The following is a 23,836-nucleotide window of genomic DNA, read 5'->3' on the forward strand; positions in this document are numbered from 1 at the left end:
TTTAAACTTTCCTCTTTCATAGAGCATATAGTTCGGACGGGATCAAATGTCCCCAAAACATCTCTTAGTTGTGTTACGATTGGATTGGGTTGGGGACTTCCTGTGATGCAGTATTTCTTCTTCACTCATCTATTTTCGCTCTCTGTGCGTTTATATACCACTGTGGTATTTAGTCATTAGCAGTTATTAAACTCTTTCTCTCTCTGCATCTCTGCGCACTTCTCTTTCCACTCATCGCCGGCTGATCGTGGCGGATGGTTGCCCCTCCTCGAGCTTCGGTCTGTTTCTTCCTGTTCCTCCTATAAAGGGTCACCAAGTGCTTCCTCATAGGGGCTTTTGATTGCTGGACTAAGTCTTTACCTTACAATATAAAGCACCTTGAGGCGACTACTGTTGTGAACCACATAAATAAAACTGAACTGAACACTCACTGTGCTTTATGCTTTTGTCTTAGAAACAATAGCATTTCCACAAGTTATCAAATAATTAGCATTTGAAAAGCTGAACCCTTTTCAACTCTCCACTGCAAGCAATGCAAATCAGTGCTCCCACAAATGGTATTGCAGTACACCTCATTCAAAGTGACTGATAAGTGAGACCACTGGAGCCCGAGACACACAGTCTCACAGCAAACTTTGCTGCATTCCCCTTTTCAGATCTGGAGCTGGGAGATTGCTCTGGACTTCCCCAGTCTTTTCTTTTTGACCAGTGTGATCATGGGTTTTTATTTTCTTTGTTTTAGCCAGCAAACATCACAAGTCCTAATTATTCACACAGTATTATGCAATGGCTGATAATCATATATGCTGCATACTTTTAGGCATTTTTCAAATTTCAGAAGCAGTATTTGGTGTGTCTATATTTCTATGTGCATGACCTTCTCAGTGACGACCTGCATACAAACCTGAACAAAGGTTAAGGACAAAGTGTAATCACCTACACGAAAGCTGTTTGTAACTGCACTCTGCTATGTGGATAACTCAAAAACCGTAATGAAATATTCACCAAGGTAGTTCGCTGCCTGAACGTGGCAGCATGGACACTGCTCTGTAATTGAGAGCACAGGGAATCCAAGTTAGTGCAACCTGACAGAAGTGTGTGGGTCCCACCAGCAGTCAGTGACTTGTTTATGTGGAAAAACTTGGTTGTTTCAACAACTGCAGTGTTCCTTCTCAAGCAATTTGTTTAAAGCACAGTGAACATTGAAAAATGTATACCAGCTCCTGAAGAGACATCTGGCTGGAAGCACTGATACATGCTACGTGGAGAAGTTTGACATCTGCAAAGAAACCAGAAGATCGATTTTCACATTTGATGGCGCAGCTGTGTCGTTGGAACGATGAGACCAAAGTGGCCAAAACGCACAATGTTTGTGATGATACCAGCTGTCAAACATGGTTGCGAATGAGTGATTTCTGCTTGTTTTGCTCATTTTTGCAAAGTCACAGCAGCTCAAGCTTGGCCAAAAATAAGTCATCCAACTGGACAATGACAAGGACACCATGTGAAAGACTGATGAGGTCATGCTGTCAATGATTACTTCAGGGTCCCAGAAAGTTGTGGGAATTCTGATGTTAAGGAGAAACTTTTTTGTTGCTGGTTTTGGCTCATGGAGTGCTCTTAGTTTTGGACTCCTGGGAAGACTTTATTTTTCACATGACTGTACTGGTGTTTAAGGCACTGACGGGGCATTTTCTGACACATTGTTCAGTCTGCGTGTTTGTGATTATCTCTACAGGGACTATCAAGTATAAAACTGTATTTCCACCCAGTGATTAGAGGCAGTACACTGTTTTACCCCTTTTCTCATAAGAAATGTATTTTATAATGTAACAGAGTTTCAGCACACATGAGTAAACTATGATCTTTTCTCTCTCAAACATATCTCTCTCCTCCCTGATTGGGTAGAAGTAACATATAAACTGTATGCTTTGCTGTGCTGCTCCACCGGTGCTGCTTTCCTTTCAGAAGAATTCCCACCTTCTCTCTTTCTGAATTGACAAATTGCTGATTTGGCTCGGCTTTGAAAATTTCACAGACCATCAACTTGTCAGCCTCTTCAGTAATCACAGTTTTGGTTTGGTCGATGCTCATCAGGTCATCTGTGTTTAGGGTTGCCAACTCCCTGAAAAATAAATAAGGGACACCTCGTGGCCAGGGCCGGGCAACCTAGTTGTCTTCACCCTTCCCAGTGTGGTAGCTCTTTTTTGTGTGTGTGAAATTATTTTTTAACCATTTGACTTGAATTTGATTTAAGCAGATGCATATTCTTTGTGATATGACCATATAGGAAACAAATGATCATTTAGCCATTTATTTTTAGCTCAAAATGACAACATTAACACAGTAAAACAGGCCTCTTTCTTAAACAGAAGCCTGTCATGCTTAACTTTTGAGAATAAAAGTAAATCTTTCTTTAAAAGAACTCTGTCCTGCTTAACTTAAAATTATATAAATTAATAGAAAACAATAGAACAAAAATATTCTTGTAACAGTGCACATTTAGTGCATTTAGTACAACTGGCTTCAGTTGAGGTATTATTTCAGCTTTTCTAATGCTAATCAGCTGCTCCTGTTTGTAAACCCGCTTGTTCCCATGATTACACATCTTAACTCATCATCATTATTCATCTATGTATTACTTTTATGTATTATTCATCTATTTGTTGTAATCATCTATCCTTGCAGTTGTTTATTACACAAAATAAATTATATTATCACACTTCTGGCCACATAGCGCTGATATTCACTGCACATGCCCATATTAACCTTAACCAGAGGGTTTAAAAAACAAACCAGTGTTTACATACCATATCTGCTTCTGCCGTGGCCTGGTGGACAAGAAATTGGTTAAGGGTTCCCCGAGCTTTCACGCCCCTCATGTTCTTCATGTGCCCACCACTAGAAGCATGCCTATGGAAAAAGTGCGCCGGCACACAGTGCAGTGCGCTTTATAGGTGTTATGGTGACCTTTTCCAGCCAGGTGTTTCCCTTTTCCCATTCCTCCCTGTGCTTTTGCAGCCTTTTTTTCTTTCTATGAGCGAACAAACATTGCTGCTCTAATGCTGGGCTCACACTGTGCGATTTTTGGCCCATTTTGAGACGATTTTTGAGTCGTGCGACCGATTTGGTGATCGGCCCAATTTTGGCCTTCATCGTGCGTCGTGTAGTATACGTGGGGTAATGAGAAGCGATTAACACCTCACGACCAGCTCCCGATCATCAATCGCTCGTGAGCCGCTCACACTGCTCACGCGCAAACACGTAAACGTCGGTGAAAAAGACGGAGCAGCACGGCTGTGCAGCGTGTGATCTGGACACAAGCGATGGAGGCACAACTTGTAGAACTTCGGAAAGCTCATCCGAGCCTTTTCGATGTGGCATCACAAAATTATCACGACCACAACAACCGTGAAAATAGTTGGATTTACACTGCTGCTCATTCACAGCTGCCTGATCATGTTTTTCATTAGCAATTTAGCAAAGTTGATGGTGGTGGTGTGTCTGTGTGAGTGAAAGACAGAGAGGGAGAGCGCGACAGATTTTCTGTTATAACCTTCATGTTATGGAGGCACAGTGTGCGCACTCAGGTCGCATCAGAGCATCGGGCGGTATAGTGTGAGACCTGCATCGTGACCTACCAACTTCTAACCCCTGCGAGTCAATCGTGCAGTTTGAGCAGGAGCTGAATAACGCGACTGAAAAAATCACACAGTGTCTGCCCAGCTTTAGGTGTACTGTCGTCCGAGACCGCAGTGTCGGCGTTTGTTTCCCTGTTGGCCATGCTTCTTGTTGTGGTCATCTGTTGTCTTCCGGTATTTTCTCCGCAAGCGACCTTTCCTCGACCAATGAGATGAGCGGTAATCTGAATTGTCATACTCGAATTGTCATAAGTGTGCTGTCAGCTCATTGGTCACAAAGCAGGAGAGGGGCTGGGAGTTATGCTTTCAAACAAAGCGTTAATTCCATTAACATTTATAGACTACTTTTGATTCTCACTGTATTACGGGACAAAGTGCGTCCCTTATTAGCTCAATACGGGACGTGTACTTTTGTTTCTAAATACGGGACGATTCCGTTTTTTAAGGGACGGTTGGCAACCCTATCCGTGTTACTCCTTACTCGAGCTTTTTCCTGGCCTGACAGGAGCCACACATCTACCATCTGCCTTGCTCCAATCAGGAGGTCTTCAAAGGCTGCTTTAAGCAGCACTGGGGAGATGAAATATCCCACTGCTATTCACACTTACATCTGTTTCCATCCAGTTGTTAAATCTGTGAGTGAAGTACCTTGTGATTACTGCCTTCATGCAGCTGGAACATTGTGAAACAGATGAGCTTGTGCTGAAAAATCCCAGTGAGTATTCTTGGGAGAGTGTCATGTTGTACCTGGTCAAACATGGTTTTGTAGTGATGACAAAAATGACAATATGATACCGCGTGTGAATGTGAGAGTGAATGACTGAATGTAGTGTAAAGCGCTTTGGGGTTCTTACGGACTGAGTAAAGCGCTATACAAATGCAGGCCATTTACCATACAGACACATGTCTGTTAGTAATTTGCAGAGTTAATGAAATTACATACGTCCCATGTCTCACACACACACACAGAAATCTTAATCACATCTCTCCTTGCATGGCTGGAATCACAGACGCTGTCATTCTTCCGAGCACCAGCAGGTGATTAGTAAACAGTTTCATTGTTGTGTAGTTATGCTGTCCATGCAGACGCTGAACTTTCAGACTGACAAAGACATATGACTTCACTCATCATACAAAAGCAGCCTCCCAAACAAAGTCTTATTCCACACCACCCACTGAAATACTGGAGTGTCATTGAAATTTTCTTTCGCTACTTTTTAATCTAATTTTCCATTTTTGTCTTTCAAATGAGTTTAGATTAAATTATTATCTGTGCAGATATAAGACAAACACATAAAAACTTAAAGTTATGTTTATTTACAAACACTTTTTTTCTGAAGAACTAAAACTGATACAAATATAACAGATGTATCAAAGTCCAGTCACAGGAAGCAGCGCTTCAGGGTTCTTGGTGAAGCTGCTGTAACGTGGCGCAGCTGAGAAACTTTAAATAGTGTGAGGAGATCTATGTTTTCATTTTCAAAGATTTAACCTTATACATTAGAATTATATTAACCTTTAAAGCCGGTTGGAGTGGGCACGCTCTGTTTTGCGTAACTATTTTTAAATCAGGGTAGCACTGCAACCACGTGAGCTAGCACAATAATTTTATTTGCAAATAGGCAAGATTATTTGTATAATCTTTCCACCTAGTTAACACTTGGTGTGCGTTGGTACATTTTTATCCGTTATGCTTGTGAACTACTTTTATATCTTATGATTGTCAAGGTTTTTATAATTGATACGTGCCAGGTCCTTTCTCTTTAAATAAAGTTTATTATTATTATTATTATTATATGAAACTGGAGGAGTTGTACTCACATCTTATGCCATCAGCTTGTCCTCGGTCACAGTTTCCTTCCACATAAAGCTTTGCAAAAACTGCATAAAAAGCACTTGCAGCAGCAAAAACATAATATTCCAGAAACACGCTTTGCCGATCCGATCAGCTGTTTGTAACACTTCCTACGTCCATCAGCGCAAACTATCGCATGTCCTCCATGACCTGCCCGAAAGTGACGTCATTTTGCGGAAATGTAGTTTTTTACCATCAGGGCCTTATGAGCCTATACTGGTGTTTTTAAAAGTTATGTTTGACTTTATGACTTTCTGTGTCGTTTCTGGGATGCTTAGGACTTAGGTCCCCACCCCCTGACCGTGGCTCAGGGGGTTGGGACGCGTATCTGTAACCGGAAGGTCGCCGGTTCGATCCCCGGGCTCTCTGTCCTGGTCGTTGTGTCCTTGGGCAAGACACTTCACCTACTGGTGTTGGCCAGAGGGGCCGATGGCGCGATATGGCAGCCTCGCTTCGGTCAGTCTGCCCCAGGGCAGCTGTGGCTACAACCGTAGCTGCCTCCACCAGTGTGTGAATGTGAGAGTGAATGAATAGTGGCATTGTAAAGCGCTTTGGGTGCCTTGAAAAGCGCTATATAAATCCAATCCATTATTATATTGCACTGCTGGAAATAGTTTATTTTGATGTATATGCTGCTTTTTTTGCAAATTTGCATGATAATATTTATTTTCGTTTTTCCTGCAGTATATAAAAATTGGTGTATTTCAAAAATAAAACTATGAAGACACTTAAAATAAATTTCCTGTGGTGGGAAACTATTTTGTGCAACTTTTTTGTATTTACAGTTTTGAGGGATAAGCCTCTTAAATTTCTCTAGAAATATATGTTAAAAAACCCAAAACGATTTAAAAATTTTTTGTAGTGTATTGCACTTTTTTGCAATTTATGTAATTACTATGCACTTAATGCATACATATTATTAAAATTTGATGGTTGTATTGATGTATATAAACTTGAAATGCTCCCAAAAATGGCTCCACAGCATGTATATATATATAATATAATATAAGCTCTGGCGGACTTGGTTCTATGGTAGGTCTTAAAGGGTACATACATACATACACTATAATACAGCTTTTTCCACTGTGTGACTTGGTACTTGATCGACTGGCACAACAACAGCTGTGAAAGAAATGATAGATTTTTTTCAGTCAATATCGAGCTGACTTTAATTGGAAAACAGTAACAGTGAAGTATAAATGTACAAATAATCAATATATTAAAAAATCAACTTCTGATCAATGGCACCAGTTTTAGGTGATGAGGGTGTTTGATAAAATGTCTTGCTGACTATTTTTCAATGTGAAATTTCACTAATTTCTCTTCACATTTAGCAAAAGTATTCAAACATATAATGCACCATAGGAAGTTATGACAGTAGGTATGGATGCAAGAGCGCTGAAGTTTGAAATGCTCCACGCTAATGCTGATCGGTCACATGCGATCATGTAGCCTGATTGCCACTGATCCTATGTGGGAGAAAGCCATGTGCTTCCACAACCTCAGAGAGGACAGTTTTCATATCCACTGACTTTACTATATATGGTTTCGTGCCCTATGAAGGGTTAAAGCAGCAGTTTGTTTGTTTTCAAGCAATTATAAACACGATATGCTAATGAGTGCAATTATTGTGCCCGTACAAACACCGGTACATTTGTTATCTATAACTACAGAGTAAATAAAAGGAAGCATTTTTAGATAATTCTCCTGCAACTTGTTAAATTGTCTTAGTGTATATCAGATGTTTGCCGTATCCAGCAGCCCTCTCTCTTTCAGATAGGTTTACTACAGGAGACCAACTCAGCAGTCTGATCAAGGGCAACAAGAGGTTATTAAGTAAATCTACTCTACACAATTGTTGCCTTCTGCTCAGCTCCCCCTCAGTCTCTGCTAGGGGGCCCCTGTGTGATATGGATTGTTTTCAAGTAACAGGCGGTGAAAATGGCCATCTCATTATTTTTAATGGGTGTTTGTGTTCCATCGCAGTGGCGGGCTGTCATTTAGATGCCTGGGCAGCGAGCGGGATGAAAAGGAAAAAATGGATGAGGTGTGTGGGGAATAAACTCCTTCATTGTGGTGGAGGTGTGCTCCAACTATTTCTGCAGCTGCAAGAATGTCTTAATATGTGTTTACCTCGATCAGAGCAGTGGTGACACACAGGGATCGGGGAGGGGGCGGACAAAGCGTGCGTAAAAAGGAGGCAGCAGAAATGGTCTTGTTGCTATTGTCCGCCAAACGCACGTTTGCATCTGGCTGTAACCTTGGCCGTCACAGCACATGGTAATTGTGATAATTTTTCAATCAGCATTAGTAAGTTGGCTAGCGAGCACATCTTTAAACCCCCCTCCCGTCACAGCAACACTGTGATTAGGTACACATATGTTGTATAAAGCTGGAGCTGCCAGCAGGCTATACAAAATGGAATTTTTTCACAGTGTTTTCCATCTAGATGAGTTTTAATTAAGTTTCCTTGCTGTGATCCCCAGCGGCTGCTCTAATCAGACCACGGGAGCATTGCCTCTTGCTTGCTTGCATTGTAAGGTATCCCACAGCATCTGTCGGACCCCCTGCCTCACTGTAACACCCCAGTATCTGCTGTATACTGGGAGAGACACAAAAACACATGCACTGGGGCAAGCGCTTCGATACACCAAAAGACAATCAGTGGGTGGTTGTCACATCATTGATTAAGATTGGTGAGGTTATTAGGATATGCACAGATGCTCTCCGATGAAGACTAGGCTAAAGCATGCCGGACTGCTAATTTGTAAAAGTTTTGCATTTTTATATATTTTTATGTAATTATTTTTCAATGTGTTCCAGATTGAGATAGCAGGACAATCGACCTCTGATATGTTTTATTTAAGAGTTTGTAAGGTTGAATTTTTTTTTAATCACCAAAAATCAGATGAAAAGAAGAAAAAGGAAGTAAAGAAAGGATTAAGCTTTCCATTCTTTTCTGTCTGCAGTCATTAGTGTGCCTGAATTTCTAGCTCACAGTGTATACGTAGCAACACAAGCAAACTGATTTCATTATTGGGCTTCCAATTACATTAACAGAAGTCTGCCCTACGATAATTTTAGAGCGCTATCCTGGTCTTAGTGGAAGTTCAAACAATCTCCTGACTGAAGCTTGGTCCGCTTACAGCATCCTGCCATGCGACTGTATTTGTCCCTAACCATCAGGAACCCTCACGTTAACTTTTATCGAGTGGAAAAAAGTTAGCTTCACTGTATTTATGCTATGCTAACATAGCTGTGTCACTAGCGACCACGTAGCACATCGTTTTAAACCAGCTAGCCCAACTTCAGTAACCCTACAAACGTCACTGCTGTTTAGTTTTCTGTCTTCATTTATGTTGGAAGTGATAACAGAGCTGTACGATTGAATTCTTTCAGAAATCTCTCAGCCTGAACATGCAATATCATGTTTTCTAACTTCTAACTCTGTAATAAATTCTGTTTTCATGGATGCATGGATGTTAAACTTAATTGCTACACCTGGTAAAGCAGCAACGCTGATCATTTTATTAAAGATGAAAGAATTCAGACCGTTTTTAACTCTCAGTGATGCCGCAGTGTTCGTTGACTTTGGGACCTGAATCTGACGGAATTTAGGACCCAGATTACTCATCGAGGCTCCTGACTACGGTAGCCGTAATGCTCCAACAATCCATCAAGCGGTGCAGCTTCGTAGCTTAGCAAAGTCATACTAAAACATTGTTTGATAGATTCTTGAGCGGCGTGTAGCACATAAAATCGGTTTGAGGTCAGTAAGCACAACCAGAATTCATACATAAGGCGCACTGTCGATTTTTGAGAAAATTAGTGGATTTTAAGTGCACCTTATAGTGCAGAAAATACGGTAATTGTAAACTGTAAGTGATACGTCAGATGTTGTTGTTGATGTAAAATGCAGGTCTTCTTTTTTTAGCCTTTAGTGAACTGCAACATAGTCCATAAATGAGTCATTGGGTTGCAGCTAGCTCCAGTGTATCTGAGGAATTTGATATGTGACAATAAAGCTATAACTAAATGCAGTACTATTCAGTATCCTTAACATGCTGCACAAGACTGTGTATCAAAAGTTGTAGTCAGTGTTAAAACCAATATAAAATTATATATTCACCAACTTTACAGAACTAACAACATCACATTTTTTCTTTTTTCTTTGTATGAACACATCAACTGGGAAATTAATGATTTCCTTGCAGCTAGTAACTAATTTCTTGAGCTGGTTGTTTTTGTTTATTTATTAAAAATTTTTTGTACAATAACTTTATGAAAACTGGCCATTATGAGTCCTTTAAGCTTGCCGGTTGGCAATAGTTGACACTAGCTGTGGCCAGGTGAAACCAGCCACAGAGTGTCCTTTGCTTTGGTTGTTCAAAGTTTGCTGCAGTCGCCTGCATTTCACCTGACAGATACAATATAATATACTTTATTGTCCCTTTAGGGAAATGTGATGTGTGCTCAAGCGCGTTCATAGAAGCTGCCTTTGCAAAGAGTCAATAAACATAACAAAAAAAGACATGAATAAAACAGTGGTTTATATAAAAAATACATATCAACAAACACTCAACAAAAACTGTTGTTGAAATGCTTGGTTGATGTTGTGAAAAATTAATTTTTAAACTGAATCAGTCTGCATTCAAAGTAGTGGCCAAGCACTGGTGAAATTTGAAAACACCCCTTTAAATGGAGCATGTTTGCCTTTTAAAGTGAAAGTTTTGCCTTTCCACTGCAAGCAGTACAAAAAAAAGATGCAAACAGCTCAATTTCCACAGTTTCATTAACGTTCTGAGGGTAGTTCATAAGTCTGTGTAGACAAATCAGAGCAAAATATGAAGAACCACAGCAATCCGGTGCTTACCAAAGCCATTGCAAGAAGGTTGTTGACCAGTTTCATCTAGCGAGTACCTGCAGCCTCCAGTAACCACTTGCCAGCTGGTTGGAGAATACCTTTTTTCCCCAGCGACTACTTTGCAAGAGAGAAAATAGGTAATTAGGCAATCAAAATATTTGAAACTGGAGGTTGCTGACCAATCTTTAGGGCTGTATGACTCGGGGTTTAGAAGTCATTTATACTGACAAAGAGCAACGGTCACTAATCCACCAAGTTGGGGAATGGGGTCATGGACGTTTGTCTCTAGTGACTGGTGGTCGTCAGTGGATTGCAGACCGGTCTCTGTGCGACTAAGGCCTAAACTCTATGAAAAACTGCAAACAAATCAACTGTTGGATACAGGGTGTGTAGTTCATCACTACAATCAGAACAACAGTATAACTGATGGACCAGTCATGGAGAATTTCAATCCTTCTGTTTCAAGTTTCTGTGAGGTTGAGATCGTGAAACTGCAGATGCACATGTGCAAGAGTGAGAATGGGACGGGGAACCATCCAGTAATAATAATAATGGATACTTTATTGATCCCCATGGGGAAATTACTTGTTTTTCTCTGCATTTGACCCATTCACTCAGTGAAGCAGTGGGCAGCCCACTAAGCAGGCGCCCGGGGAGCAGTGTGTAGGGACGGTACCTTGCTCAGGGGTACCTCAGGGTAGCCGTTAAGTGGATTCGAACCACCGACCTTCCGATCATGGGGCGACCACTTTACCTACTGAGCTATCCCTGCCAGTAGTCAAGTGGACATCTGTCAGATTAAATTTAGCCATTCGTTTAATTTTCATTGGTGGAGAAATAGAATAGAATAGAATAGAATAGAAAAGAATAGCCCTTTATTGTTGTTGTTGCTGATCCACGCTCATAAGTTTTATAAGTACTTAATTAATATTGTGAGATCTCGACCCCATCATGTAAAGTGCCCTAAGATGACTTTGGCTGTGATTTGGTGCAATAAAAAACAAATAAATTGAACTGTGCACAAAACCAATTAAGTCGTTGTGTGTTTATGTATTTGTATGTGTTTCTTCATGCTTGTGAAAGGCTCAGTGAGTTTGGGATTTGTGTAGTCGTCAGAAAGAATGATTTGAGCAGGGCCAAACCAACATGCTGCTTTACTTTCAATTACATGGCTGTTTTGTTTGGAATTTTCAAAGTGAGAAAATGAAAGTTGGAATTGGAAGTGTTCAGTTTCTAGAAGAAAGAGCATTGTCTTTTCATAATTATGCTCTTTCTCCACATTCAAAAGGATTAAATGAAAAATCCAATTGGAGACAGTCGGTAGGTTTGACGCCTTATCTTTGCTCACTTCTCCGTGTGCAAATTTGCTGGTTCATATCTTCGGTGTTCTCACTTTATTTATGGGCTGGATCTAAATTAATTAATCCCTCCTCACCACCCTTTGCTTTGGCATTCAATGTGGAACAATAGACAGCAATGGAAATTAAAGCGTGATTAGAATTAGTCGCATTAGGTATCACTGTTTCTAGCACTACTAGTAATATTGACATACTACAGGCATCTGTGTGTCTGTGTGTGTGTGCATGAGAGACAGAGTGGGTGTAGGTTCAATGTTCTCCTGTTGAGTAGGAGGAAATAGATTGTTCCTTTTAAAATGTGAGACTGCTGCTTGTTTCTGTTGTCTGAAAACAACAAACCTTTGTTTATCTGTGCTTCTCCCCATGTGGCATCATTAGCAGCAGAGTAAGGTGATAAGATGAGATGACGAGGTCTGACTTTAAATCACATCAGTTTAAGAACAAATCCACAGAGATCTCAAGAAAGTCTTTTAGATTTCACCTGCTGTGCCGAGCAATACGAGCCTAACCCCGACGCACACGCACACGCACACGCACAAACACTGACACACGCAGCAACACATGCACTCGCACAAACACTGACGCACCCGCCAACACACGCATTCGCACAAACACTGACACACGCAGCAACACATGCACTCGCACAAACACTGACGCACCCGCCAACACACGCATTCGCACAAACACTGACACACGCGCCAACACACGCATTCGCACAAACACTGACACACGCGCCAACACACGCATTCGCACAAACACTGACACACGCAGCAACACATGCACTCGCACAAACACTGACGCACCCGCCAACACACGCATTCGCACAAACACTGACACACGCGCCAACACATGCACTCGCACAAACACTGACACACGCAGCAACACGTGCACTCGCACAAACACTGACGCACACGCCAACACACGCACTCACACAAACACTGACGCACACACCAACACACGCACTCACACAAACACTGACACACACACACACCAACACACGCACTCACACAAACACTGACACACACACACACCAACACATGCACTCACACAAACACTGACACACACACACACCAACACATGCACTCACACAAACACTGACGCACACGCCAACACACGCACTCACACAAACACTGACGCACACACCAACACACGCACTCACACAAACACTGACACACACACACACCAACACACGCACTCACACAAACACTGACACACACACACACCAACACACGCACTCACACAAACACTGACACACACACACACCAACACATGCACTCACACAAACACTGACGCACACGCCAACACACGCACTCACACAAACACTGACGCACACACCAACACACGCACTCACACAAACACTGACACACACACACACCAACACATGCACTCGCACAAACCCTGACGCACACTCCAACACGTGCATTCGCACAAACACTGACGCACACGCCAACACATACACTCGCACAAACACTGACGCACACACCAACACACGCACTCACACAAACACTGACACACACACACACCAACACATGCACTCGCACAAACACTGACGCACACACCAACACATGCACTCACACAAACACTGACACACACACACACCAACACATGCACTCACACAAACACTGACACACACACACACCAACACATGCACTCGCACAAACACTGACGCACACACCAACACACGCACTCACACAAACACTGACACACACACACACACACCAACACATGCACTCGCACAAACCCTGACACACACTCCAACACGTGCACTCGCACAAACACTGACACACGCACCAACACATGCACTCGCACAAACACACCATTCAACACATGCACTCGCACAAACACTGACGCCCACTGACGCACACCCACAAATGTTTGCAATAAATGCAGGATACAAAGACATGCTTTTCTTATAATAACAACAGTTACCACTAGGTTGTACTTGTCACTATCGTGCAGTAGTGTGGATGAACATTGGGTAGATTGGGTAGTACTGTGCAGAAGTCTTAAGCAGCCTCTCATTTCTTTGCATTTTGCTTCCAAATGGCCAGACATCCTCGTAATTTGTCTAAAGTGGTTCTGAACAACAGGTGTCGAGACTTTCTGAAGATCTTTTAAATTTTCAGAGGACTGTGTTTTTGTTTTTTGAGCCACTTAATCCTGACCTATGGGTTATTCAAGCGTGAAAAAAGGCATCTGACTCAGACAGCTTAGCAAAGGTTACATTTTAAATAGTATCTTCAGGCACTTTGTGCTAGCAGCCTGTTGCAAAAACACACGAGTTCAACACATTTATTTATGTGAATCTATGAAAAATATCAAAGATGTCAAAGACTGACAGACGTAAAATCCTTTTGTTGCATCAACAAGGTGATTCCCAAAGAGCTATTAAACGTGACATATCTCAGCATGTTGTGCAGCGTGTTTTTAAACAAGCTGAGAAAACTGGAGAAGAGGACACCCTGTCCAGGCTGTAGTCTGTCTCTTGTCCCATGACAGCTGGAATATGCCCAATGCCGGTGTCCTGCAGGTTTTAGATGTGTCCTTGATCCAACACAGCTGATTTAAATGGCTAAATGACCTCCTCAAAATGCGTTGAAGTTCTCCAGAGGCCTGGGAATGAACTAATCGTTTTATTCAGGTGTAATATCTGAGGGTAATATCTAAAACCTGCAGGACACTGGCCTTCAAGGCCTGGAGTTCCCCACCCCTGGATTAATGGATAGAAGACAAAAGAAGAATTTTTAAGTTTGCATGTTTCAAAGACAGTTCTGCAGATATTTCCAATTTTCCTAAAAAGAAAATTAAGGAAAGAGGAATGGCTCAGGACTTTTTCTTGTTTTTCTTCTAGCTGGGTCATATGTGGAGTATGCTCTGCTGAAGGATTTAGAAGTGTCTTTTTGCAAGTCCAGTAATATTTTGGTATTTGGTTGTGAACTTAAAAAATACAGATTTATGGAAGAGACCTGCTGTTTCCCAAAAACATGTTATGATGCAAAATCTGTGAATCAATCAAGTGAAACTGTATGTTGCGTTTTACCCACTAGGACGGGACCACTTTTATTCACTTTTTAGCACCAATTAATGTTAATGATTATTTTAATTGTATTTCAGGACATTCTTCATAGAAACGTTCTTTCAAACGGCAGTGAAGCAGTTTTTCTTAACATACACACAAAAATAACTCCCTAAAATGACATGTACATGCATGCAAATTAGAAAATGTGTGGTTCACAATAATTTGACCATCAGTGTTGTGATGCACCGAGCTGAAAAGCATTTTTCTTTATTTGACCCAAAAAGTTATATTTACAAAAAAGGATAAATGTCGAGCTCATAAAGGACACAAAGAAACAAGACTGAACAAACCAACTGACCCAAACAGGAAATGACACATAAAGGTGACACAACAGGGGTAGCTAAACACAACACAATCATGAACCACGACAGAACAACACAGTCCAGTTTGTTAATAAACTGAACACCAAAAAGAGAAAACCAAAAGAAATTGATAGGTTTGTAGCTTGAACCCATCCGCTGGAACGTTGAAGACAATATAATTACACTGCAAAGCAAGACACAAGTAGGCAAGCTTCTTCATGTTTCTCGTGCACGGGAGAGAACCGGACAGGCACCGTTCCTTCGCTTGACCCCAGTTGCTCTCGTCCGTCCTCCCGTAACACTGTCCTTTTATTGAGGTTACATGAATATGCATAGGTTCATTAACATACGACGTCTACATACAAACAAAGAGTACCTTGCCTGTGTGTGTGTGTGTGTGTGTGTGTGTGTGTGTGTGTGTGTGTGTGTGTGTGTGTGTGTGTGTGTGTGTGTGTTGCTGATCAAAGGGTCAAACATCCTTGGTCAGGAAGAGGGTAGACTAGACCCCCCCCCGGTGAGGAAGTCCAGCAGTTCATCTAAACAGAAAAGCACTTAGACTAGAACAGACGTAGCTACGTTAATCCTACCATAAAACAATTAAGACAAGATGCGACCTCTTCCCGTGCTCCCAGGATGTAGGTGTGCATTCTAGTGTGGAATACACACCAAGCCTCTGTAGCCTGTTAAAGATCACACAACTTATCACTACACAATTGATTATACACCTCTAAGCATATATGGTTAAATATTTCTAAGCATAAATGACAATCAACAATACAAACTCTAACATTCCCCCGTTTTTGACCTTTATGCTAGAAAAGTTCCCAGTTATGAATACCTCATGTCTGACAGTTTCAATGCAAACATTTTTATACTCAGCATATGTCAAATTACCCTAAATTATTGCAAAAGTACACAGTTTAACAAATGTATCAGCAGTTATCCCATTCCTCATTGAGCTCATCTCATGGCAAACTGCATCTTACGAGCAACCAAAGAAATTGTTAATTTAATAGTGAAACTAAGAAAGTAACATTTTCAAAAACATCTCAGCTTGGTGATGCTTCCTCCGGGTGTGCAAATCACATGTCTCTCTGCAGAGTGGTTTAAGCTCTGCAGGGCGTCATGAATGTCTCTTCCAGTTGTTTCCATCACTGTCCATAGGACCAGAGTCCAAATGTATGTAGAATAAACATTCAAACATACCAGTTAGTTTTGTTGTTCGTCAACATGGGTCTCAGCTATTTCCAAGCTGCAGACCTCTCAGCACTCCAGTTTTATGGCCTCTTACCAGCCCCCATCACCTGACTTCAGACCTTCGTCTTGTGAGGGGGATATTTATGACTCTGCCATTGTCCACGCTCTGCAGAAAAAGCTCTCTGTGGAAAGGGTGCTGGGTTCCGTCATCTTACTGCTGTTATGATCCCAGCAGCCTTCAGAGTGTCATCGTATGCACAATACAGTGGCACAGCGTTAGGTGATGTTCATAGGAAACTGCTGTTATCACCACCATAGCTTCTGGTTCCTGTGCTTTTCACAGAATCATGATGTCATCCTCGAACTGCTTCTACGCTGTCGATGGAGCCCTCATCCCTCGAGTTTTCATATCCCAACGCTGCTGAAGATTTAAGGCAGGGCACGTCGTACACCTTAATTGTCTTTCTCAGCGTCAATATTGAATCTTTCATTTTATTTAAAATCTTGCTGTGGGAAGTCTCCTCTTGATCTCCTGGAAGCTCAGTAGCACAGCTCTCTGTGTGATGTCTGCTGTGCTGAAGATGATCTCTGATCCTCCTGAAGCCTCTCTCCTGGCCTCAGCTCCCATCCTGTGGACGATCCTCTCAGGCACTCCCAGGGGCCTGCATACACACCATCATGGCCTGGAAAACAAGATCTGGAAGTAAAATCAAACTTCATACCTGTAAACAATTGTATCATAAGAACAAGAAGCATTCAACATCAGCAAGACACGTGTCATGTGCAGGTTTTCTCAAATCAGTAAACTACAATTCTTTTCATAAGTCGCCTCAGACATGGATCATCCCATGTACTCAGGCAACATTAATGTAATCGGTGACTGCTCTTAAGCAAAGTCACTCCACTCATATATTATTTATGGGCTCAAAAGTGGCCAGCTAATGAGCCCATATTAACTATTCCATAACACCGCATCTCTTATTTGTTTGTCTCATGTCACTTGTCCGCTTCTGCTGAATCTTGTACATGCAGTCTCAAAAAACAAACATTAGCAACACACATTGATTATCCTGGTGGGCAGGCGTCGGCCATCCACATTCCAGAGGTGCCATAAAAACACCATAAAGTTAGCCATCCCTAGCTGTGGAAAGAAGTAACACCAGTTCTCAACACAGGAAATTTCACACATGTTATTCACATTATCAAAGTAACCTTCACATTTTCCCATCAACACAATGCAACAGCATCACCACTCATAACCTGTAAACACAGTTTTCCTCACACATAAACCCAGAAATCCTGTAGTAGGAAAAAACATCAACCAGTTGTCCTGGTATAAATCGCATCATCAATTCACATGAAGAACTGGCATGCTGTAAGAAAAGAAAATGCAAATATTAGCGCTTGCGCAGGTGTATGCATACTTTGTCACAGTTATCTCTGTGAGCAACTCAAGCCTATGAATAACACACCTGATAAATGCACAGACACAGAAAATGGCATTTAAAAGGTTAAATCATCATGCAACCTCGAGTGTTGCTGTCATCTTCCTGCTCCTGTAAAAGGAAACACATGGGTTCATCTGCACCTTTGTCAGGTGGGGGTTAGCTTCACACAATCATGTTCAGTCAGTCAGTCAGATATTTTAAAATTCTTACTCATTCACTCAGTGGTTCCTTCTTTTGCTAATTGTGGAAATTATCATCGCATTCGTTTCCACGCTCAGCAAAACGACGTTATTTCAAAAAGAAAAATAATTTAGACTGGATTTCCTCGTTGAATCCTTTTTGGGGGGGACTCTCATTTCCTAATTGTCCCAAATAAGTGGCTTTCTCCTGAACCCATTTTAAATGTGGAGAAACTCACTTGCAACAATTTTCTTGACGACGTGTAACGCTTTTAATTCTCGACTTGCAGATCTGCTCAAAGAAAAGAAATTCACAAGCAAAAATCAGTGCTTGTTCAAAAATGAAAAATAAAAAATAACAGAGATTATCAAACCAAACTTTCAGTGCACTGTGAAAGTATCAAAATAAAAAGGCCTTGTTAAGTCATGACACAAACTCCTCATCATCTTCACAACAGGAGAAGAATCATCAGCTAGATTCACTCCAAACCAACCATCAACTGCGCAACACACAACATAACCCTAATGTCATATTAGCTATGAGTTTAATCACCCGGTCTGTGCTCTTCACTCGTTTAGGCCACAGATCTATTTTATTCAATTTTTCCTTTTTCCCTTCATCATAAAACATGTGACATGCTGTCATGCACTTCACAAAAGACGTTTGTTCTGATGTATTCAGAGTTGTGTATCTAAATACAGGATTCACTCGCACATCAAAACAGGAAACTCAGTGTTTTAGAGTCTCCACTCAACACACAACAACTCCAACACATCTCATTCACTCGTGCTAGAATTCAGTCACCTTTCATTAATCTAAGACCGATCAACTAATTTGAATCAGCTATTAACCCACTAGGATGACAGGACGACAGAAATGCATGTTCAAAATGTTATCACTAAAAGAGAATTTCCCTCATACAGTAAATTTAGTAGTAAACTTGTGCTGCATCAATCAAGCAGGAAGCTTCTCCCAATTTACTATATTAACAACTAAATTTATTGTCTGATCACTGGTTGGTCAAACCAGGATCTTTTTCCCCCACAAAAGTTAAACTGCTGTCCTGCAACCTGGAGAGTCAATTTTTTTTTATTGGATAAATTCAGTATTTGAGAACAAGTGTCTGCTAAATTGACACTATTTTAACACTGATGAAAGATAACAAGCTAATTTTCATTACATGTGTTTGTGTTATTAGGCAGGTTTAATGCATGTCTGTGGAGCTGCATATCCAGCAGAGCATGTTCTTAAAGCTGCCTTTCCTACACACTTCTCTGCTATTATTTAATCATTTCTTAACTAATGTGCTGTGAGTCCACTGGTCTTTGCATCACACGAGGTGACTTGGACAAGATGATAAACAGACTCACACGCTTAAGATGTTGTCTAATCTTCATAAGCTCTCTTGTGTTTGTGTTAGTAGGGTTAATGCATGTTTTGTGTGATTCTGTATATGTTTGTATATGTTTCAGACTCCTTCACAATTTTCCAACTTAAGCAGTCAGTTTTCTTTTCCCCAAGATTGCTAACCCAAATTTTGATTTCCCACATTTAATAACAAAATTTGTGTTCTCACCACTCTCACTATTGTCCTCTGCCACTTCAATAGTCCAATAGCAGGCAGTTTCTCCTTCAGCTTTGTCCTGTCCCTCCTCTGATGCGGTTGACTTTGTGCTAGTGTCTGAAGTGCTGCCGCTGCCTTCTTGGGCGACTTCTTAGCAGCTGCTGCCGGTTTCTTGGCTTTGGCCGCGGCGGGCTTCTTGGCTTTGCTCTCAGTAGCCTTGTTCATCTTGAAGGATCCGGAGGCCCCGGTGCCCTTGGTCTGCACCAGAGTGCCCTTCGCCACCAGGCTCTTGATGGCGGTCTTGACACGGGCCTTGTTCTTGTCCACATCGTAGCCTCCGGCAGCCAGAGCCTTCTTGAGAGCGGCCACGGACAGGCCGTTGCGCTCCTTGGAAGCGGCCACGGCTTTCACAATCAGCTCGCCCACGCTGAGGCTGACCTTCTTGGGCTTGGAAGTCATCGTCTTCTTCTTCTTGGCCTGAACCTCGGTGCAGGGCGTGTTTATGATGGAGCCTTTCCCACCACAGCGCTGGCACGTTGAACGCATCATGAAGGGTCCATTTCTTTCATGTCGCTAGCCAGCATGCTAGCCGCATGTGGCTTGCCCGAGTCACTCAGTCCTTTTTGAGCATTTCAACATGCTGCCACCGCCATCTTGCTCGCCCCTCCGTGGAATTCATCCAATCAGACAGGAAGATGGGTTTGCTTTCTTCTGCTGCTGCTGTTTGTCCACATTGCTGCTGCTTTGCTGGGACTTTTTGTGCTCAGGACTTGCTGCTGTCTCTTTATCATGTTATTGCTTTGGAGCTGCATTCCTTATCTTCAGGGAGGAGTGAGCTCGCTTGTGAGGTTGAGAAACACATGGCACTGTAAATAAGTCAGCCAGAAACTTGGCCTGCATGTTTCCAATGATGTTAAACTATAACTTTCTTCCGACCGCTGCATGTGGAAAATTGATTCAGGTCTGCTTTTCACCTGAAAGTGACAAACTAAGACATTTCATTATTATCATCACTGCTTAATCAACACACATCTCTCTGTGTGTGTGTGTGTTTGTGTGAACAATCCTTTCTTAAAAGCATAAAATGACATTGTAGTTGTTTTTCGGCTGATCAACACGAAACCTTTTTCCCATGATTATTTTTCTTCGTCTACAATGTAGTAATTTGTCTCTTTTTCACTCTTTTTTTCTTCTTCACAATAGCTGGTGGTCTGCAAAATCACCGCTCTCACTCACAATCAGAGGCAATCACTTTTGCACAGTGCACAAAAACACTGTGATGTCAGACACATTCACACTCACTTTTTCATCTGCATAAATAAACCATATGGCTGGAGATATGTGCCATGGTGATCCATAAGCATGATCACCAGTTTATTTAATTATTTTTAATCCAACAAAACAAATAAACAAAAACATGATGCTGATGCTACACACACACACGAGTCAAGGTGCAGAAAAACTGCTCATGGAAACGCTGCACACTCTCTGTTTCCCTCTCTTTGAGTAGTTCTCAGACAGCTCTTGATCTGATAATGTGTAGCTTGCTCATCAGCTCAAAAAACAAAAACAAAACTGCAACGCGACATCACACAGTAGTTGCATGCTCTGCCCACAGTGGCAAAGTCTTACACTTACATATTCAACACAGCTTCTCCATCATGTATTTTTAGATGTTTCATACAGGGTTGAGCATATTAGTTGTTTTCACAGGTGTGCTCCATATCTCAACAATGGCTCATAACAAGACGACAGTCTTTCACACAGGTCAAGTGCCTCTATGCACTTCATTAGTTTAAATATTTACCTATATCACTTCACCTCACATGTCATTGTACTGAATTTAAGCAACCACAAGCTTAATGTAGATTACTTTTAACAACTATCCACCTCAATTAAATCTATGGTCTGGCACACAGGCTGCTGTCGATCAGGGCAAGCTAAAGAATAAACATTGTGTCAGCAAGGGGTGGGGGGAAAGCCATTCACCAGAGCATATCTTAAGTGCTGCTGATGTGGGCTGGCCTTCTCCACAGCTCTCCAAGGCTGGTGTGTTTTCTGAAAACTTCTAACATTTGAATCTCTTCCATTTATAAGCCTGCGATTAACCGCACGGCTCAGGTCCGCGTGACCGCGCTCGCGTGAACCCGCGCAGCTGTGGAGCTGTCGCTCTCTCTCTTTTTTACATAAATACTTTGTGCTGCCAGGAGCAAAGTCCAGCACAAACGTCTGTCTCCCTCCGACTCACTCTTGGTTGCTTAGAAACCCATGATAACAACAACAGTCGGTGTCACAGACCACATGTTCTGCTCCGCACACACTCACACACAACAACAACAACAACGACGACGACAATGACAACAACACAAAATAGGCCTACTGTCCAGCACAATCTGGACCCCGCGGAACTTCTCAACACCCCACTGAGCGGTGGAGAACTCACTACAGTACCCCACACAGCGGTCTGTATTTCGCCCCACTAAGACGGCGAACCAAAAAAAGTTCGAACTGCGCAACTCTGCGACTTAATGCTTCTGTACAAAAAACCCCACTGAGCGGCTTTGTACATCGCCCCACTTAGACGGCGAATTTTAGCCCCACTGAGCAGCCACGGACAACGCCCCACTGAGCGGCGAAGACGTACAGTTATAGAGTTGGACTCTAAACTTACTCGGTGTTGCTTAGCGTGTAATATCAGCCTCGAATCCCGCCAATCGCCATTCATCGAGGAGAAAAGACATACAGCGAATCCACAGGAACTTCCTGGCTGACGTCAGTCTTTCAGCGTGCCTCTCCTCCCCTCGGTGAATGCGATTCCAGGGCTCCGGCATCGAAGGACCAATTAATGATAGGTTTGTAGCTTGAACCCATCCGCTGGAACGTTGAAGACAATATAATTACACTGCAAAGCAAGACACAAGTAGGCAAGCTTCTTCATGTTTCTCGTGCACGGGAGAGAACCGGACAGGCACCGTTCCTTCGCTTGACCCCAGTTGCTCTCGTCCGTCCTCCCGTAACACTGTCCTTTTATTGAGGTTACATGAATATGCATAGGTTCATTAACATACGACGTCTACATACAAACAAAGAGTACCTTGCCTGTGTGTGTGTGTGTGTGTGTGTGTGTGTGTGTGTGTGTGTGTGTGTGTGTGTTGCTGATCAAAGGGTCAAACATCCTTGGTCAGGAAGAGGGTAGACTAGACCCCCCCCCGGTGAGGAAGTCCAGCAGTTCATCTAAACAGAAAAGCACTTAGACTAGAACAGACGTAGCTACGTTAATCCTACCATAAAACAATTAAGACAAGATGCGACCTCTTCCCGTGCTCCCAGGATGTAGGTGTGCATTCTAGTGTGGAATACACACCAAGCCTCTGTAGCCTGTTAAAGATCACACAACTTATCACTACACAATTGATTATACACCTCTAAGCATATATGGTTAAATATTTCTAAGCATAAATGACAATCAACAATTCAAACTCTAACAGAAATACTAAACTTTGAATTTAAATATTTAGTTTAATACAAAAGCTAGTTTGACTAAAGAAAGTACTTCCTGTTCCCCGTTCAGCGGGAACTGGTGGTGCAGTCCAATCACCCCCACTGGAAACTCCCAGGGATGATGGCAGGAAAGGAACCGTAAAACAAACAAGGATTAGTCACAAACACAAATCAAAAGTAAGAAATGAATCGAGGTAAATGCATAGTTAGAGTAAATGTCTTCTCTAAAGGGAAACTCCAAATGTGTGTTTTCTTTTTTGACAACAGGGCTTCCATAACTGATTATCATGGCCATGTGTCATTAAAAGGAGATTTTTAAATTCACATGTAAAATATTGTAGTTATTGATAAAGTAAGAGATCGAACATTATCAACTTCACAGACAGCGAGCTTTTTATACATGATATTCTTTTTATGTGTTTTTGTATATTTTTAATATACTAATACTTCTATACTAATATACTAAAGTAATTATAATAATAATACATTTTATTTATAGGCGCCTTTCAGACCCTCAAGGTCAGCGGTCCCCAACCCCCGGGCCTCAGACCGGTACCGGGCCGTGAGTCGTTTGGTACCGGGCCGCGAGAGTTGAGGCTCAGGTGTGAAATGTATGGTTTTCAGGGTTTTTATCGGTTTTCAGCGTTATTTTGTTATCGTTTTTATCGTTTACTCGGTTTTCCTGGGTCTTTTCATGTGTGTTATGAATAAATCTTCTTTTTTTCGGTACCGGTACTAGTTTTATTTTGTTGTATTTATCCGCGGTCCGTGAAAATATTGTCGGGCATAAACAAGTATGGCGGTACTGTGTGGTGTGAGTGAGGGACGTATATTTTTAATATACAAA

General features: G+C 41.9%; 1 protein-coding gene across 4 annotated transcripts; it reads right to left on the bottom strand.

Annotated features, from left to right (window-relative positions):
- Window positions 1-14,972: 14,972 nt before the first annotated feature.
- Window positions 14,973-22,956, bottom strand: LOC308392925 (histone H1-like). Of its 4 annotated transcripts, XM_080876293.1 has the most exons (3): window positions 19,501-22,956; window positions 17,357-17,437; window positions 14,973-16,979 (listed from the first exon to the last, which is right to left on the bottom strand). In XM_080876293.1, the coding sequence occupies exons 1-3, from the start codon at window positions 20,035-20,037 to the stop codon at window positions 16,941-16,943; spliced, it is 657 nt and encodes a 218-aa protein (XP_080732419.1). In that variant the 5' UTR covers window positions 20,038-22,956; the 3' UTR covers window positions 14,973-16,940. The 4 variants fall into 4 exon arrangements, 3 of the variants coding, with proteins under 3 accessions (XP_080732419.1, XP_080732420.1, XP_080732421.1); XR_013970880.1 differs by having other exon boundaries at window positions 14,973-17,669; window positions 17,769-22,956; XM_080876294.1 differs by lacking the exon at window positions 17,357-17,437.
- Window positions 22,957-23,836: the final 880 nt, after the last annotated feature.

This window comes from Rhamphochromis sp. 'chilingali' (genome assembly GCF_963969265.1).
Source record: "Rhamphochromis sp. 'chilingali' genome assembly, chromosome: 2".
NCBI classification, from domain to species: domain Eukaryota; kingdom Metazoa; phylum Chordata; class Actinopteri; order Cichliformes; family Cichlidae; genus Rhamphochromis; species Rhamphochromis sp. 'chilingali'.